Source organism: Pseudophryne corroboree, chromosome 12 (assembly GCF_028390025.1).
Source record: "Pseudophryne corroboree isolate aPseCor3 chromosome 12, aPseCor3.hap2, whole genome shotgun sequence".
NCBI lineage: Eukaryota > Metazoa > Chordata > Amphibia > Anura > Myobatrachidae > Pseudophryne > Pseudophryne corroboree.
In genome coordinates, this window is record NC_086455.1 from 12,916,447 (window position 1) to 12,933,951 (window position 17,505).

Genomic DNA, 17,505 nt, shown 5'->3' on the forward strand with positions numbered 1-17,505 from the left:
GCCCATGATACCCAGTGGAATGACCCAGCCCTGAGACACCAGTACTGAAGAGGTCTTTCTAACCAGATAAAGGACCAACTGGTACAATATCCCTTGCCTGATAGCTTGGATCAGCTCATGCAGTTATCCATCCGGGTGGATAGACGGCTGAGAGAGCGTAGGCTTGAAAGGGAGACTGAGATTTCCTTCCTTCCCAAGGGAACCTCGGACTCTGAGGAATTTTCTGAGGAGCCTATGCAGATTGGGGCTACCCGCCTCTCCTCGCGTGAGAGGACGCGGAGGAGACAGCAGGGGTTGTGTTTGTACTGTGGGAATAAAGGTCATGTGGTAGTATCATGCCCAGAAAAGCCGGAAAACTTCAGGGCCTGAGGGTGATGGGAAATATCCTGTCAGGCCAGAAGTCAGAATTTCCCAAGAAGACTTTTATCATTCCGGTGACCTTGAAGATCCTCGGTCAAACTGTCAAGACTGAGGCCTTTGTGGACAGTGGGGCCGACGGGGTTTTTATGGACCGCCAATTCGCCCTGAAACACTCTGTTCCCTTAGTACCCTTGGCATCGGAAATTGAGATTTGTGGGTTAAACGGGGAACCATTATCCCAAGGTAAAATTACCTCTTGCACTAGCCAGATTTCTTTGTTTATTGGAGCCACACACTCTGAAAAATTGTCCTTTTATGTGACTGTCTGTACTTTTGCCCCATTGGTGTTGGGGTTACCCTGGTTAAGGGCCCACAATCCTCAATTTGACTGGGTCTCTGGGGAGATTCTTAGTTGGGGTACTGATTGTTTCAGGAGTTGCTTGAGCCTTCCAGTCAGGCTCTCGCAGCTAAATTTGCCAGGATTGCCAGGGTGTTATGCAGATTTTGCGGACGTGTTCTCCAAAAAAGTTGCAGAGGTACTACCTCCCCATCGCCCCTATGACTGTGCCATTGATTTGTTGCCAAATGCTAAGCTTCCCAAGAGCAGGTTGTACTCCCTGTCACGTCCTGAGACTCAGGCTATGGCAGAGTACATTCAGGAGAACTTGGCTAAGGGATTTATCAGACCTTCACAGTCTCCAGTTGGGTCGGGGTTCTTCTTCGTGGGTAAAAAGGACGGTTCGTTGCGACCCTGCATCGACTTCAGGGAATTGAACCGTATCACGATTAAAAACTCATACCCACTGCCTCTCATTTCGGTCTTGTTTGACCAGCTTCGTACTGCCACCATTTTTTCTAAGATTGACCTACGCGGTGCGTACAATCTAATCCGAATAAGAGAGGGGGATGAATGGAAGACTGCCTTTAATACCCACTCAGGGCATTATGAATATTTGGTGATGCCTTTTGGGCTCTGTAATGCCCCGGCAGTCTTCCAGGATTTCATGAATGATGTGCTCAGGGAATATTTGGATAGATTCTTAGTTGTATACTTAGATGACATCCTAATCTTCTCCCATTCCCTGGAGGAACATCGGAAGCATGTACGCTTAGTCCTCCAGAAACTCAGAGACCACCGGCTTGGGGCGAAGCTGGAGAAGTGCAAATTTGAAGTTCAGCAAATCGCATTTCTAGGATATATTATCTCCCCAGAAGGTTTCCAAATGGAGGGTTCCAAGGTACAGGCAGTCCTGGATTGGGTGCAGCCCACTAGTTTGAAGGCGCTTCAGCGTTTCCTGGGCTTTGCGAATTTTTATAGACGATTTATCGCTGGATTTTCGTCTATAGTGGCGCCCTTGGTGGCACTCACTAAGAAAGGGGCGGATGTTGCTCACTGGTCTTGTGAGGCTAAAGCGGCTTTTGCCCGTCTCAAAAGGGCATTTGTTTCGGCCAAGGTGCTGCGACACCCAGATCCAGAGCGTCCTTTTGTGGTGGAGGTGGATGCCTCTGAGATGGGTATTGGGGCAGTGCTTTCTCAGATGGGAGTGTCTGATAATTGCCTTCATCCCTGTGCTTACTTTTCCCGTAAATTTTCGCCTGCCGAGATGAATTATGACGTGGGTAACCGGGAATTGTTGGCTATTAAGGATGCACTCGAGGAGTGGAGACACTGGCTTGAGGGGGCTAAGTTTGTGGTCTCAATTCTCACTGACCATAAGAATCTGGCATATTTAGAGTCAGCGAAGCGTCTCAATGCCAGGCAGGCACGATGGGCTTTGTTTTTTGCTCGCTTTAATTTTTTGATAACATATCGCCCTGGGTCAAAAAACATCAAGGCTGATGCGCTCTCGCGGAGTTTTGCTCCAATCCAGGAGACCACCGAGGAGCCGTTGCCCATTGTTTCCCCATCATGTATTAAAGTGGGCATTACCCAGGACCTCTTATCATTAGTCCTTAGAGCACAGGAGCAGGCTCCTCCAGACCTTCCGGTAGGTCTTTTGTTTGTGCCTCCTAGGTTAAGACAGCGAGTGTTTCTGGAATTCCATGCCAAGAAGTCGGCAGGTCACCCGGGTATTGCCAGAACTCGGGAGTTGCTATCTAGGGCGGTGTGGTGGCCCTCGGTGGCTAAGGATGTGGATCAGTGGGTTCGGGCATGTGACATCTGTGCCCGAAATAAGACTCCTAGAGGGGTTCCTGTTGGCCCATTACATCCACTCTCTATCCCATCTAAGCCATGGACCCACATTTCAATGGATTTTGTGGTGGACTTGCCCAAATCCTCGGGGATGACAGCCATCTGGGTTGTCGTTGACAGGTTTTCGAAGATGGCGCACTTCGTTCCACTGGTTGGGCTGCCATCGGCCAGACGCCTGTCTGAATTATTTATGCTGCATGTTGTGCGTCTCCACGGGTTGCCACTTGATGTGGTCTCTGACCGCGGATCCCAGTTTGTGGCCAAATTCTGGAGGGCATTTTGTTCCGATCTCCAGATTTCTGTCAGCTTGTCGTCAGGCTACCATCCGCAGTCTAATGGGCAGACTGAAAGGGTGAACCAGTCCTTGGAGCAGTTCCTCAGGTGTTATGTCTCCAAGTGTCAGACTGACTGGGTTGCTCATCTGTCCATGGCGGAGTTTGCCTATAACAACGCGGCTCACTCTGCTACAGGGATCTCTCCCTTCCTTTGTGTGTATGGGCATCATCCTAAGGCCAATTCTTTTGACCCCCTGGACTCCACGCCTGGTGGTTCCTCTGTGGTTTCGGTCCTTAGAGGTATTTGGCGGAAAGTGAAGAAAGCCCTTGTGTCTGTGTCATTAGTGACCAAAAGGGTTTTTGATAAGCGGAAAAGACCCTGCAGCTTCAAATTAGGAGACTTCGTCTGGTTGTCTACCAAGAATTTGAAGTTGAGACAGCCATCTCATAAGTTAGGCCCCCGGTTCATCGGCCCTTATAAGATCACCAGGGTTATCAATCCGGTGGCATTTCAGTTAGATCTGCCCCGTTCTTTGGGTATCAATAAAACATTTCATTGTTCCCTTTTAAAACGGGCGATTAGTAATCCTTCTTCCAGTGGAAGACCTTCCCCTCTTCTGATACGTGGCCAGAGGGAGTTTGTTGTTGAAAGGATTCTTGACTCCAAGGTGGTTCGGGGTCGGCTGTCATTTTTGGTGCACTGGAAGGGGTATGGCCCGGAGGAGCGGTCGTGGGTGCACAGTTGTGATCTTCATGCCCCCAGACTGATACGCTCTTTCTTCTCGCAGTTCCCCGATAAACCCGGTGGTAGGGGTTCTTTGACCCCTCGTCAGAGGGGGGGTACTGTTAGGGTCTCCTGCCCTGTGCTGCCACGTCGTCATGGCAACCGGGAGACAAGTGCTAGTGGAGTAACCTGAGCGCAGCTGATACTCCGGTTCGGGTCTTTTGCTGTGCAGTGGTTATAGGCTCTGTGCACAGCAGGGGATCCGGTGCTGGTTTTTGTGCTCACAGTCTGTGAGGTCTGAGTGGGGCGTGGACAGCACCTGCTTTATAAGGCCTCTTTTCAGAGTAAGCAGATGCTGCTGAATCTTTGTTGGTTAGTCAGTTCATGAAAGTTAGCCAGTACTGTGTAGCTTTGTATTTGTTTGTTGCTTACTGCAAATAGGCCTGGGGATTTGGTATTACACTCTGCTAATCCAGACCTAGCAGTAAGACTGGAGTCAGTCGTTTAGCTTGCTGGGGTTCTGTTACTACTCTGTGAACTTAGCAAGTTTGCGGCTGTATTCTAAGACTTGCCTGCCTAAATCCTGTCTCACTGTGCTAGGTGTCAGGGGTCAGTTTAGTGGCAGTAAGCTAAAACCTGTGCACTGCAAGTGAGAATTAGGATTGTGGAGATTCTCCTTGTGTCTATCATTCCATCTCTGACCAAGGAGTTTACTGCCACACCCGTTGGTAACCCTTTAGGGTTTTGCTGTTGCCCTTAGCAACAGCATTTCGGGTTCTCTACGTATTAAAACACAACATCTTGCTTTTCCATCTGTGCAGTTCTAATACAAGGGAGATACCCAGTTCCTTAGCCTCTGGGCTTCTCTGTTCACTTTGTGTGTATTTTGTTACCCTATCACCTTCTGTGTACGTTATGTCATATTCCCCAGTTTGTCTGTGAGTCCATTTGTTTCGCATAACAGTTCAAACACCAGTACATTCCTGCAGACACTGGAGTGCATAACAGTTCTGACACCAGTACTTTCCTGCAGGCACTGGTGTGCATAACAGGGCCTTCCTGGCCTCGCACCACGCAACATATTTTCGCCAAATACGATGATAATGTTGTACGGTCACATCCTTCCTGGCTTTGATCAGGGTAGGGATGACTCCATCCGGAATGCCTTTTTCCTTCAGGATCCGGCGTTCAACCGCCATGCCGTCAAACGCAGCCGCGGTAAGTCTTGGAACAGACATGGTCCCTGCTGGAGCAGGTCCTTTCTTAGAGGTAGAGGCCACGGGTCTTCCGTGAGCATCTCTTGAATTTCCGGGTACCAAGTCCTTCTTGGCCAATCCGGAGCCACGAGTATAGTCTTTACTCCTCTCCTTCTTATGATTCTCAGTACTTTTGGTATGAGAGGAAGAGGAGGGAACACATACACTGACTGGTACACCCACGGTGTTACCAGAGCGTCCACAGCTATTGCCTGAGGGTCCCTTGACCTGGCGCAATATCTGTCCAGTTTTTTGTTGAGGCGGGACGCCATCATGTCCACCTTTGGTTTTTCCCAACGGTTCACAATCATGTGGAAGACTTCTGGGTGAAGTCCCCACTCCCCCGGGTGAAGATGGTGTCTGCTGAGGAAGTCTGCTTCCCAGTTGTCCACTCCCGGAATGAACACTGCTGACAGTGCTATCACATGATTTTCCGCCCAGCGAAGAATCCTTGCCACTTCCGTCATTGCCCTCCTGCTTCTTGTGCCGCCCTGTCTGTTTACGTGGGCGACTGCCGTGATGTTGTCCGACTGGATCAACACCGGCTGACCCTGAAGCAGAGGTCTTGCCTGACTTAGGGCATTGTAAATGGCCCTGAGTTCCAGGATATTTATGTGAAGTGACGTTTCCATGCTTGACCACAAGCCCTGGAAATTTCTTCCCTGTGTGACTGCTCCCCAGCCCCTCAGGCTGGCATCCGTGGTCACCAGGACCCAATCCTGAATGCCGAATCTGCGGCCCTCTAGGAGATGAGCACTCTGTAACCACCACAGGAGAGACACCCTTGTCCTTGGAGACAGGGTTATCCGCTGATGTATTTGAAGATGCGATCCGGACCATTTGTCCAGCAGATCCCACTGAAAAGTTCTTGCGTGGAATCTGCCGAATGGAATCGCTTCGTAAGAAGCCACCATCTTTCCCAGGACCCTTGTGCATTGATGTACTGACACTTGGCCTGGTCTTAGGAGGTTCCTGACTAGGTCGGATAACTCCCTGGCTTTCTCTTCCGCAGAAGAATCATCATTTCGGCCATTACCTTGGTAAAGACCCGGGGTGCCGTGGACAATCCAAACGGCAGCGTCTGAAACTGATAGTGACAGTTCTGTACCACAAACCTGAGGTACCCTTGGTGAGAAGGGCAAATTGGGACATGGAGGTAAGCATCCTTGATGTCCAGAGACACCATATAGTCCCCTTCTTCCAGGTTCGCTATCACTGCTCTGAGTGACTCCATCTTGAACTTGAACCTTTTTATGTAAGTGTTCAAGGATTTCAGATTTAAAATGGGTCTCACCGAGCCGTCTGGCTTCGGTACCACAAACAGCGTGGAATAATACCCCTTTCCCTGTTGTAGGAGGGGTACTTTGATTATCACTTGCTGGGAATACAGCTTGTGAATGGCTTCCAATACCGCCTCCCTGTCGGGGGGAGACGTTGGTAAAGCAGACTTCAGGAACCGGCGAGGGGGAGACGTCTCGAATTCCAATTTGTACCCCTGAGATACTACCTGCAGGATCCAGGGGTCCACTTGCGAGTGAGCCCACTGCGCGCTGAAATACTTGAGACGGGCCCCCACCGTGCCTGAGTCCGCTTGTAAGGCCCCAGCGTCATGCTGAGGACTTGGCAGAAGCGGGGGAGGGCTTCTGTTCGTGGGAAGAGGCTGTCTGCTGCAGTCTTTTTCCCCTTCCTCTGCCCGGGGCAGATATGAGTGGCCTTTTGCCCGCTTGCCCTTATGGGGACGAAAGGACTGAGTCTGAAAAGACGGTATCTTTTTCTGCTGTGAGGTGACTTGGGGTAAAAAGGTGGATTTCCCAGCCGTTGCCGTGGCCACCAGGTCCGATAGACCGACCCCAAATAACTCCTCCCCTTTATACGGCAATACTTCCATATGCCGTTTGGAATCCGCATCACCTGACCACTGTTGCGTCCATAACCCTCTTCTGGCAGAAATGGACATCGCACTTACTCTTGATGCCAGAGTGCAAATATCCCTCTGTGCATCTCGCATATATAGAAATGCATCCTTTAAATGCTCTATAGTCAATAATATATTGTCCCTGTCCAGGGTATTAATATTTTCAGTCAGGGAATCCGACCAAGCCACCCCAGCACTGCACATCCAGGCTGAGGCGATTGCTGGTCGCAGTATAATACCAGTATGTGTGTATATACTTTTTAGGATATTTTCCAGCTTCCTATCAGCTGGTTCCTTGAGGGCGGCCGTATCAGGAGACGGTAACGCCACTTGTTTTGATAAGCGTGTGAGCGCCTTATCCACTCTAGGGGGTGTTTCCCAACGCGCCCTAAGCTCTGGCGGGAAAGGGTATAATGCCAATAATTTTTTTAGAAATTAGCAGTTTTTTATCGGGGGAAACCCACGCTTCATCACACACCTCATTTAATTCATCTGATTCTGGAAAAACTACGGGTAGTTTTTTCACACCCCACATAATACCCTTTTTTGTGGTACTTGTAGTATCAGAAATGTTCAAAACCTCCTTGATTGCCGTGATCATGTAACGTGTGGCCCTACTGGAAAATACGTTTGTTTCCTCACCGTCGACACTGGAGTCAGTGTCCGTGTCAGTGTCTGTATCGACCTGAGGTAACGGGCGTTTTATAGCCCCTGACGGTGTTTGAGACGCCTGTACAGGTATTAACTGATTTGCCGGCTGTCTCATGTCGTCAACAGTCCTTTGTAAAGTGCCGACACTATCACGTAATTCTTTCCATAAGACCATCCAGTCAGGTGTCGACTCCCTAGGGGGTGACATCACTAACACAGGCAATTGCTCCGCCTCCACACCATTTTCCTCCTCATACATGTCGACACAGCGTACCGACACACAGCACACACACAGGGAATGCTCTGATAGAGGACAGGACCCCACTAGCCCTTTAGGGAGACAGAGGGAGAGTTTGCCAGCACACACCAGAGCGCTATATATATACAGGGATAACCTTATATAAGTGTTTTTCCCTAATATAGCTGCTGTATATATTAATATGTCAATTTAGTGCCCCCCTCTCTTGTTTTACCCTGTTTCTGTAGTGCAGGACTGCAGGGGAGAGTCAGGGAGCCTTCCTCCAACGGAGCTGTGAGGAAAAAATGGCGCCAGTGTGCTGAGGAGATAGGCTCCGCCCCCTTCTCGGCGGCCTTTCTCCCGCTTTTTAATGGAAAAATTGGCAGGGGTTAAATGCATCCATATAGCCCAGGAGCTATATGTGATGTATTTTTTGCCAAAGAAAGGTTTTTTTTTATTGCGTCTCAGGGCGCCCCCCCCAGCGCCCTGCACTCTCAGTGACCGGAGTGTGAAGTGTGCTGAGAGCAATGGCGCACAGCTGCAGTGCTGTGCGCTACCTTATTGAAGACAGGAGTCTTCTGCCGCCGATTTTCCGGACCTCTTCACTCTTCTGGCTCTGTAAGGGGGCCGGCGGCGCGGCTCCGGGACCCATCCATGGCTGGGCCTGTGATCGTCCCTCTGGAGCTAATGTCCAGTAGCCTAAGAAGCCCAATCCACTCTGCACGCAGGTGAGTTCGCTTCTTCTCCCCTTAGTCCCTCGGTGCAGTGAGCCTGTTGCCAGCAGGTCTCACTGAAAATAAAAAACCTACTTTAAACTTTTACACTAAGCAGCTCAGGAGAGCCCCTTAGCCTGCACCCGTCTCGTTTGGGCACAAAAATCTAACTGAGGCTTGGAGGAGGGTCATAGGGGGAGGAGCCAGTGCACACCAGGTAGTCCTAAAGCTTTTTACTTTTGTGCCCAGTCTCCTGCGGAGCCGCTATTCCCCATGGTCCTTTCGGAGTCCCCAGCATCCACTAGGACGTTAGAGAAAATATATTTAGTATGCATGGTTAATAAATAAGTCATTCTTGAGTCCACATGGAAAATACTGTTTAGATGTTAGTCAAGCAGAAAAATGTTGAAGCAGGTAAGTATGGGTTTAGACCATCAATTATAGCAAGCTGTTTGTGATGCAGCTGTTAATTTGTAATCAGCTGTTGATGTTAATCAAGCAAATATAGTTGAAGCAGATAAATATCCTCATTTATAAAAGATACCGTCCATAAATTATACCAAGCTAGTTGTTATTGCACTGAAAAGTGATTAATAATACAGCTATTAATTTGAAGTTAGCTGTTTAGCCAAAAAGCAAATATGAATGGCAATATGAGATACCAAAGAGTCCAAAGTCCACCTAGAGTACAGTGCACTATGTACCCAATATAATACTTCTCCTTAGAATGCTGTGGGCATAGCAGCCTCTCCAACAAGTGGCAATGGTGACTAGGAATCTGTACAGCACTCTCCGGTGTAAAGGTACCTCTCCTCAGTGCAGCATAAACTGGTTGTATAGCACTTCAATCAGCCGCAGCAGCAGCAAATCGTTGTGTTTATCCACAAGTGAGTCTTCAAACGCGTTTCTCCGCCTACCCTCTAGCTTCGGCGGCTTCCTCAATGTATGAATGATACAAAAGTGTGAAAAGCGCTGTCTTATTTTCTGTTTGGTTTCTCACATTTTGGGTTAACTGGGATCAGTTTCTCGAGATCAGCTGCTTTCACTTTGTAGGTGACAGCGCCAAGTGTATATTTCTGCATTACTCGAGGGTGCAGGGAGGCTGAGAGCAGCAGCGGAGGGAAGTTTCCCTTCCCTGCAGCTGCTAACACTGTTTATCTGACCGGTCGCATCCTCTGCGACCAGGTCAGATAGAGCACTTGCTGGGATGGTCGCATCCGATGTGACCATGCCAGGCAAGTGGTTGAAATTACAATTACATAGTTTCCCTATCTCCCACATGAAGAATACCTATGTTACATTTCAGCTTCCTAACATATCGGGAAGTAATAGAATTAGTGATGAGTCAGTCAGTCAGTGAGTGAGGGCTTTCACATTTATATATATATAGATATAGTATATTATAAGCATTAGACCTATTGGAACAGATAAAATGGTACAATTAATGGTGCTAATGGGATGGAACAGTAGAAAGAATAGCCATAAGGAAAGACGTGATCAACATAAAAATGGATATTACTTCCCTTAAACGTGGTGTAAATCGCTATGTGGGAGGTGATAGAATTCCTGGACGTGTCTCAAGGGCTCATACAAGTGAATATTAAACACCTTGTACAACATGGTCATCCATACAAGGAAAGAAAGGAGAGTTGTGGGACTCTAGATTCTCTTACTCAGCAAATATCACCAGGTTCCTGTTGGTACACATCCCAGCAATGACAAGCAAGTTCAACAGAGTCCAATGCGTTAAGCTATCATACATTTTTTTCTCAAGTCCAATCAACAATGACATTTTTTATATTTATTTCATGTGTCTCCTTATGGTTATTCTTTCTGCTGTTCCATCCCACTTTCTCCATCACTTGTACCATGTTATCTGTTTCCTTAACCCTCTGATTATAGGCATTGGGTAGGAAATGCCAGTGGATGGCATGCTGGTAGTCAGAAGACTGACCACAGCATCCCGATGCTTAGAATCCCAACAAGGGGAAGGTAAGTATACTCACCTTACCCCAATGCACCCCTAACCCTCTCCCCACAGCCGGGATCCCAACCACCAGGATCCTGATGGGATTCCAAATATAGGTTAGAACCAGGTACAATCAGGAAGCGTATGGAAAAAAAACCCCAAGGTGTTCATCTTTTCTTCTATTTTTTATTATTGAGTTTCTAGGTTTTAAAACACAAGCAGCACTAAGAAACTGGATGGAACAAAAATAAAATCTGTCTTAGAACTTATTTCTGGTTTCATAAGGTTGACATTTGGGTCAGTTGTGGGACATTGAATGAAATAATTAGTGTGGTGCAAGTTATTATATGACCATGTTTTACAATTCTTTGTCATTTTGATCTTTATACTTTGCTTGGTTTAGAAATTCAGAATCATCACAAGGAACACCTGTATGAGAAAACGCAAAAACTGATAGAGTTCAGTGCGCCAGGATCTAACAAAGATCCTCAACATGTTTCCATTTCTGACCACTATTTGGATCTGGTTCTCATCTCCAGCCAGAATTTCAGAAGTCGCTCTCAACACGAGATTATAGACACTGGAGGGAAACACGAGTATAACTTGAAGAAAGTCCAGAGTTCATTGGAACGCATTGCCCCCAGGAGACTGTTTCGCTGGTGCCATAGATCAGGATGTAGTCCTCGAAGAGTAATGGTGAGCGGAGTCCCGGGAGTTGGGAAGACCACGCTGATGCAGAAGTTTGTCTATGACTGGGTGCATGGAAAGCTCTATCAGAGATTTGCTTTTGTCTTCCTCTTCAAATTCCGGGAACTTAACAGATTGGATGAGGTCAGCCTGGTGGAGATGATTCTTGAACAATATCCCTATCTTCAGAAACACCTAGAAACCATTTTACAGGATCCAGAAAAACTGCTTTTTATATTTGATGGTTTAGATGAATGTAATTACCAAATGGATTTCTCATCAAGTCAGAATTGTACCAATGTAAAATGGCGAAAACACGTGACAGTGATTGTGGTCAGTTTGTTGAGACAGTCTCTTCTCAAGGGTTGTTCTGTGCTAATCACCACCCGCCCAACCAAGCTGTCATTAATAAATACCGATCTTTTCCAACGAGTTTCTGAGATTATGGGATTCTTCCCCAAAGAACGAGAGACGTACTTTGAACAATTCTTTGGAAACAAGGAACTGTCGGAGAAGGCGTTTCATTATGTGAGGGAGAATGACGCACTATACACTTTCTGTTATATCCCATCCTACTGCTGGATCATATGCACGGTACTATCAATGTCCTTCAAAGCTCCAACAGCAAACACTGATCAGATGTTTTTATTGCCCAAAACAGTGACACAGCTCTTTGTGGTTTATGTCACTAACATTTTGAAAAATCACAGTCATGATGCAGACAATGCTCGGAAACTCCTAACATCCATCGGGCTGATGGCAGAACATGGAATGATGAATCACAGTCTTGAATTTGATAGAAGAGATTTAGGTTCATTCAATGTGGACACATCCTCAAAACTCATGACCAGTTTTTTGTTCGAATCTACCCAACCTCCTAATTTGACTTTTTCATTTTTACATCTCATAATACAAGAGTTTATTTCTGCGTTAGTCCACTATCTTGACTATTCTCCCGAGAGGCTAAAGAAATCCCTAGAAGAAACCAGATCTTGTGAAGATGGCCGTGCTGAAATATTCTGTCGGTTTCTCTGTGGTCTGTCCGATAGGTCGACCAGGTCTCTCTTAACACCTTATTTGGGAGAGCTCTCTCAGCAAGCCTCCACAGATGTCATCAGTTGGCTTTCGAATAGTATTTCACTGGATGATGAACCCATGGAAGATGACGCTGAAGATCATGACAATTTGAAGATTGAAAAGCGCCTGAATCTGTTTGCTAACTTCTTTGAGTCCCGGAACAAAGCTTTGGTGTCAAATAGTCTTGTAGCAAAAGTAAATCTAGATTTTTCAAAAATCCACTTGACACCTGTGGACTGCACCGTGTTGGCTTTTGTCCTTGAGTCTTTCAAAGAGGTTGAAAGCCTTAATCTAGATGCCTGTTTTATTCACAGCGAGGGACTGGAGAGATTAGCACCCTTTCTTCATCACATCCGGGATCTCAGGTACTGTAGTTAAAGACTTTAGCATTGTCAATATAGCATATTATTACTTATCAACTTTGTTTTTACTCTACAAGTCAGACTTTAGTTACTTGGTTCATCTTGGTATTTATTTCCAAGGTGCAAAATTGCAGGATTTGCACATTACTTCAGTATGTGTAACCATTCACCCTATATGCCTGTACTGCATATCCAACCTCCTCGTTCTCCATCATTTCAGCAGGAATAAATAAATTCCTCTATAGTAAAATTACCATTTATGTGTGGTATACTGAACTGTGTTGCTCTAGGGAAGCTTGAGCAACAACTGTGTTGCTCTAGGCTGACTATATATGTCACTAAACAAATACTGGAGCAGATGTACTAACCTGGAGAAGTGATAAAGCAGTGATAAGCGCAAGGTGATAATGTACCAGCCAATCATTATGGATTTGAAAAATTACAGTTAGGAGCTGATTGGCTGGTGTGTTCCACTTATCACTGCTTTATCACTTCTTTATCTCTTCTCCAGGCTGATTACATCTGCCCCACTGTACGTAGTTCTCTTGTTGAGAATGTATGAGTGATATCTTTTTAAGCAGTATTTATTTATGGTTTAACAACATCTTTGGTGGGATGTAATGCCGCCAAAGTTTGGCAGCCATGCGGGATGCCGGTCGAACTCAGACTTTTTTTTAAAGGGGCAATCACATACAGTACAAGGCAAAACCATGCCTTGTAAGTGATTGCCTCTTTAAAAAAAAACATCTGAGTTTGGCCGGCATACCATCCAGCCCCAAGTTTGCTTATTGTAGTGTTATATATATATATATATATATATATATATATATATTACTATATGTTTATTTTTTCCTCTTTATACTTTGCAGGCTGTCCAACAATGACCTGATTGATAGCGATACTGAGCGATTATATAAAATACTAGCACATCCACAGTGCCGGATCCAGAAACTAAGGTACAGTTCTAGTTCCCATTATACTTTGTATCATTATAATAACAGTTATTTACATTAATATTCTTCCCCAGTAGAGGTTATAATCTATATTCCTCTATATCAGTCGTTAAGTAACAACACAGTACGGGCCAGACACTGGCGACTCTGCGGAATAATCCTCAGAGCTGATTTCTGCTATTACTGTAGGGGTGATAAGAGATAAGTCTGCGGTAAGTGCGCCTATGAGCAGTAACTTTAATAAAGGACAATTGCTGAGTATCCATAGCATCTGTACTACCGGTGACACTTTGTAAAAATCACCCATGACTGTAACGAACCCATTTAGAGATAACGGTTATCCAGAGAAAACGCATAAGGTGCTGTTACCAGAAGCCGTAATGCAGAGAAAGAAAAAATTGAAATGCAGATACAAATTACAAGTCTTTGGCCCTCATTCCGAGTTGTTCGCTCGCTAGCTGCTTTTAGCAGCATTGCACACGCTAGGCCGCCGCCCTCTGGGAGTGTATCTTCGCTTAGCAGAAGTGCGAACGAAAGATTAGCAGAATTCCGAATAGAAAATTCTTAGCAGTTTCTGAGTAGCTCCAGACTTACTCCTACATTGTGATCAGCTCAGTCAGTTTCGTTCCTGGTTTGACGTCACAAACACACCCAGCGTTCGGACAGCCACTCCCCCATTTCTCCAGACACTCCCGAGTTTTTCCCTGACACGCCTGCGTTTTTTAGCCAACGCTGGGAAAATGCTGAGTTGCCGCCCAGAAACTCCCCTTTCCTGGGCTAGTGCTAAGTACATGTGGTATCTGGATGATAGACAGCGTCTAGTTAGACAGTCAATAGATTGACACCATATGTTAGACAGACATTAGGTCGACATGAAAATGGTCGACATAAAAAAAATGTAGACATGGGTGTTATTTTAATTTTACATGTTTTTGGACAATTTCATACCTTCTCTATCCATGTCGGCATAGAGTTGGTTATAAACCTTGTGGTGAGTGCAATGAGCCACCGAGCCCGAAGCGTGGCGAGTGGATGACTTTCTACAATTGGGGGTCCCAGATGACAAAACTATCCACACAAACCACAAAAATGCAAAAAACATGGTGTCTACCTTATTTTGTGTTGACCATTTGCATGTGGACCTTTTGACCTTGACGACCTTTTGTACTGTCTACCCTTGTCATGTCAACCTTTTGACCCTGTTGACATGACAAGGGTAGACAGTACAAAAGGTTGACAAGGTCAAAAGGTCGACATGCAAATGGCTAACCATACCTATCATCCCACACCCATACATGTGTAGATCTATGTAATAAATGTGCTGGTGTGTATTTTGGATCACAGCCACCATGCAGAACCCAGGCTTCACTCTCCTAAGCTCACAAGCCCGCCCCTAGACTCCTGTGACACCAGCCAATGAGAGTTTGGGGGTGGGCTTTGGAGAGTGAAGCCTAATGCAGCACGGATGGTGTAGTGGTTAGCATTACTGCCTCACAGCACTGAGGTCATGGGTTTGAGTCCCACCATGGCCGTAACTGTGTGGAGTTTATATATTCTCCCCGTACTTGCGTGGGTTTCCTCCGAGTCCTCCGGTTTCCTCCCACAAACCTAAAATAAGAATTTACTTACCGATAATTCTATTTCTCGTAGTCCGTAGTGGATGCTGGGGACTCCGTAAGGACCATGAGGAATAGCGGCTCCGCAGGAGACTGGGCACAAAAGTAAAGCTTTAGAACTACCTGGTGTGCACTGGCTCCTCCCCCTATGACCCTCCTCCAAGCCTCAGTTAGGATACTGTGCCCGGACGAGCGTACACAATAAGGAAGGATTTTTAATCCCGGGTAAGACTCATACCAGCCACACCAATCACACCATATAACTTGTGATCTAAACCCAGTTAACAGCATGATAACAGAGGAGCCTCTAGAAAAGATGGCTCACTACAGCAATAACCCGATTTTTTGGTAACAATAACTATGTACCAGTATTGCAGACAATCCGCACTTGGGATGGGCGCCCAGCATCCACTACGGACTACGAGAAATAGAATTATCGGTAAGTAAATTCTTATTTTCTCTAACGTCCTAAGTGGATGCTGGGAACTCCGTAAGGACCATGGGGATTATACCAAAGCTCCCAAACGGGCGGGAGAGTGCGGATGACTCTGCAGCACCAAATGAGAGAACTCCAGGTCCTCCTCAGCCAGGGTATCAAATTTGTAGAATTTTACAAACGTATTTGCTCCTGACCAAGTAGCTGCTCGGCAAAGTTGTAAAGCCGAGACCCCTCGGGCAGCCGCCCAAGATGAGACCACCTTCCTTGTGGAATGGGCTTTTACAGATTTTGGCTGTGGCAGGCCTGCCACAGAATGTGCAAGCTGAATTGTACTACAAATCCAACGAGCAATAGTCTGCTTAGAAGCAGGAGCACCCAGCTTGTTGGGTGCATACAGAATAAACAACGAGTCAGATTTTCTGACTCCAGCCGTCCTGGAAACCTATATTTCCAGGGCTCTGACAACGTCTAGCAACTTGGAGTCCTCCAAGTCCCTAGTAGCCGCAGGCACCACAATAGGTTGATTCAGGTGAAACGCTGAAAACCACCTTAGGGAGAAACTGAGGACAAGTCCTCAATTCCGCCCTGTCCGAATGGAAAATTAGATGAGGGCTTTTACAGGATAAAGCCGCCAATTTTGACACGCACCTGGCCCAGGCCAGGGCCAACAGCATGACCACTTTCCATGTGAGATATTTTAACTCCACATATTTAAGTGGTTCAAACCAATGTGACTTTTGGAACCCAAAAACTACATTTAGATCCCAAGGTGCCACTGGAGGCACAAAAGGAGGCTGTATATACAGTACCCCTTTCACAAACGTCTGAACTTCAGGGACTGAAGCTAGTTCTTTTTGGAAGAAAATTGACAGGGCCGAAATTTGAACCTTAATGGACCCCCATTTCAGGCCCATAGACACTCCTGTTTTCAGGAAATGTAGGAATCGACCTAGTTGAAAATTCCTCCGTCGGGGCCTTACTGGCCTCGCACCACGCAACATATTTTCGCCAAATGCGGTGATAATGTTTTGCGGTTATATCTTTCCTGGCTTTGATCAGGATAGGAATGACTTCATTCGGAATGCCTTTCTCCTTCAGGATCCGGCGTTCAACCGCCATGCCGTCAAACGCAGCCGCGGTAAGTCTTGGAACAGACAGGGTCCTTGCTGGAGCAGGTCCCTTCTTAGAGGTAGAGGCCACGAATCCTCCGTGAGCATCTCTTGAAGTTCCGGTTACCAAGTCCTTCTTGGTCAATCCGGAGCCACGAATATAGTGCTTACTCCTCTCCATCTTTTAATTCTCAGTACCTTGGGTATGAGAGGCAGAGGAGGGAACACATACACTGACTGGTACACCCACTGTGTTACCAGAGCGTCTACAGCTATTGCCTGAGGGTCCCTTGACCTGGCGCAATACTTGTCGAGTTTTATAAACATGTGGAAGACTTCTGGGTGAAGTCCCCACTCTCCCGGGTGGAGGTCGTGTCTGCTGAGGAAGTCTGCTTCCCAGTTGTCCACTCCCGGAATGAATACTGCTGACAGTGCTATCACATGATTTTCCGCCCAGCGAAGAATCCTTGCAGCTTCTGCCATTGCCCTCCTGCTTCTTGTGTCACCCTGTCTGTTTACGTGGGTGACTGCCGTGATGTTGTCCGAATGGATCAACTCCGGGTGACCTTGAAGCAGAGGTCTTGCTGAGCTTAGAGCATTGTAAATGGCCCTTAGCTTCAGGATATTTATGTGAAGTGATGTCTCCAGGCTTGACCATAAGCTCTGGAAATTCCTTCCCTGTGTGACTGCTCCCCAGCCTCGCAGGCTGGCATCCGTGGTCACCAGGACCCAGTCCTGAATGTGCGGCCCTCTAGAAGATGAGCACTCTGCAACCATCACAGGAGAGACACCCTTGTGCTTGGTGACAGGGTTATCCGCTGATGCATCTGAAGATGCGACCCGGACCATTTGTCCAGCAGGTCCCACTGGAAAGTTCTTGCGTGGAATCTGCCGAATGGGATTGCTTCGTAGGAAGCCACCATTTTTCCCAGAACCATTTCATTGATGTACTGAGACTTGGCTCGGT

At 46.8% G+C, this 17,505-nt stretch overlaps 1 protein-coding gene across 1 annotated transcript in view; it reads left to right on the plus strand.

Annotated features, from left to right (window-relative positions):
- Positions 1-17,505, plus strand: part of LOC134980794 (uncharacterized) — a 377,631-nt gene that overhangs the window by 141,848 nt on the left and 218,278 nt on the right. The window contains exons 18-19 of the mRNA XM_063947760.1: positions 10,699-12,424; positions 13,291-13,377. Coding sequence (XP_063803830.1) covers positions 10,699-12,424; positions 13,291-13,377 — 1,813 coding nt within the window. The remainder of the gene's footprint in view (positions 1-10,698; positions 12,425-13,290; positions 13,378-17,505) is intronic.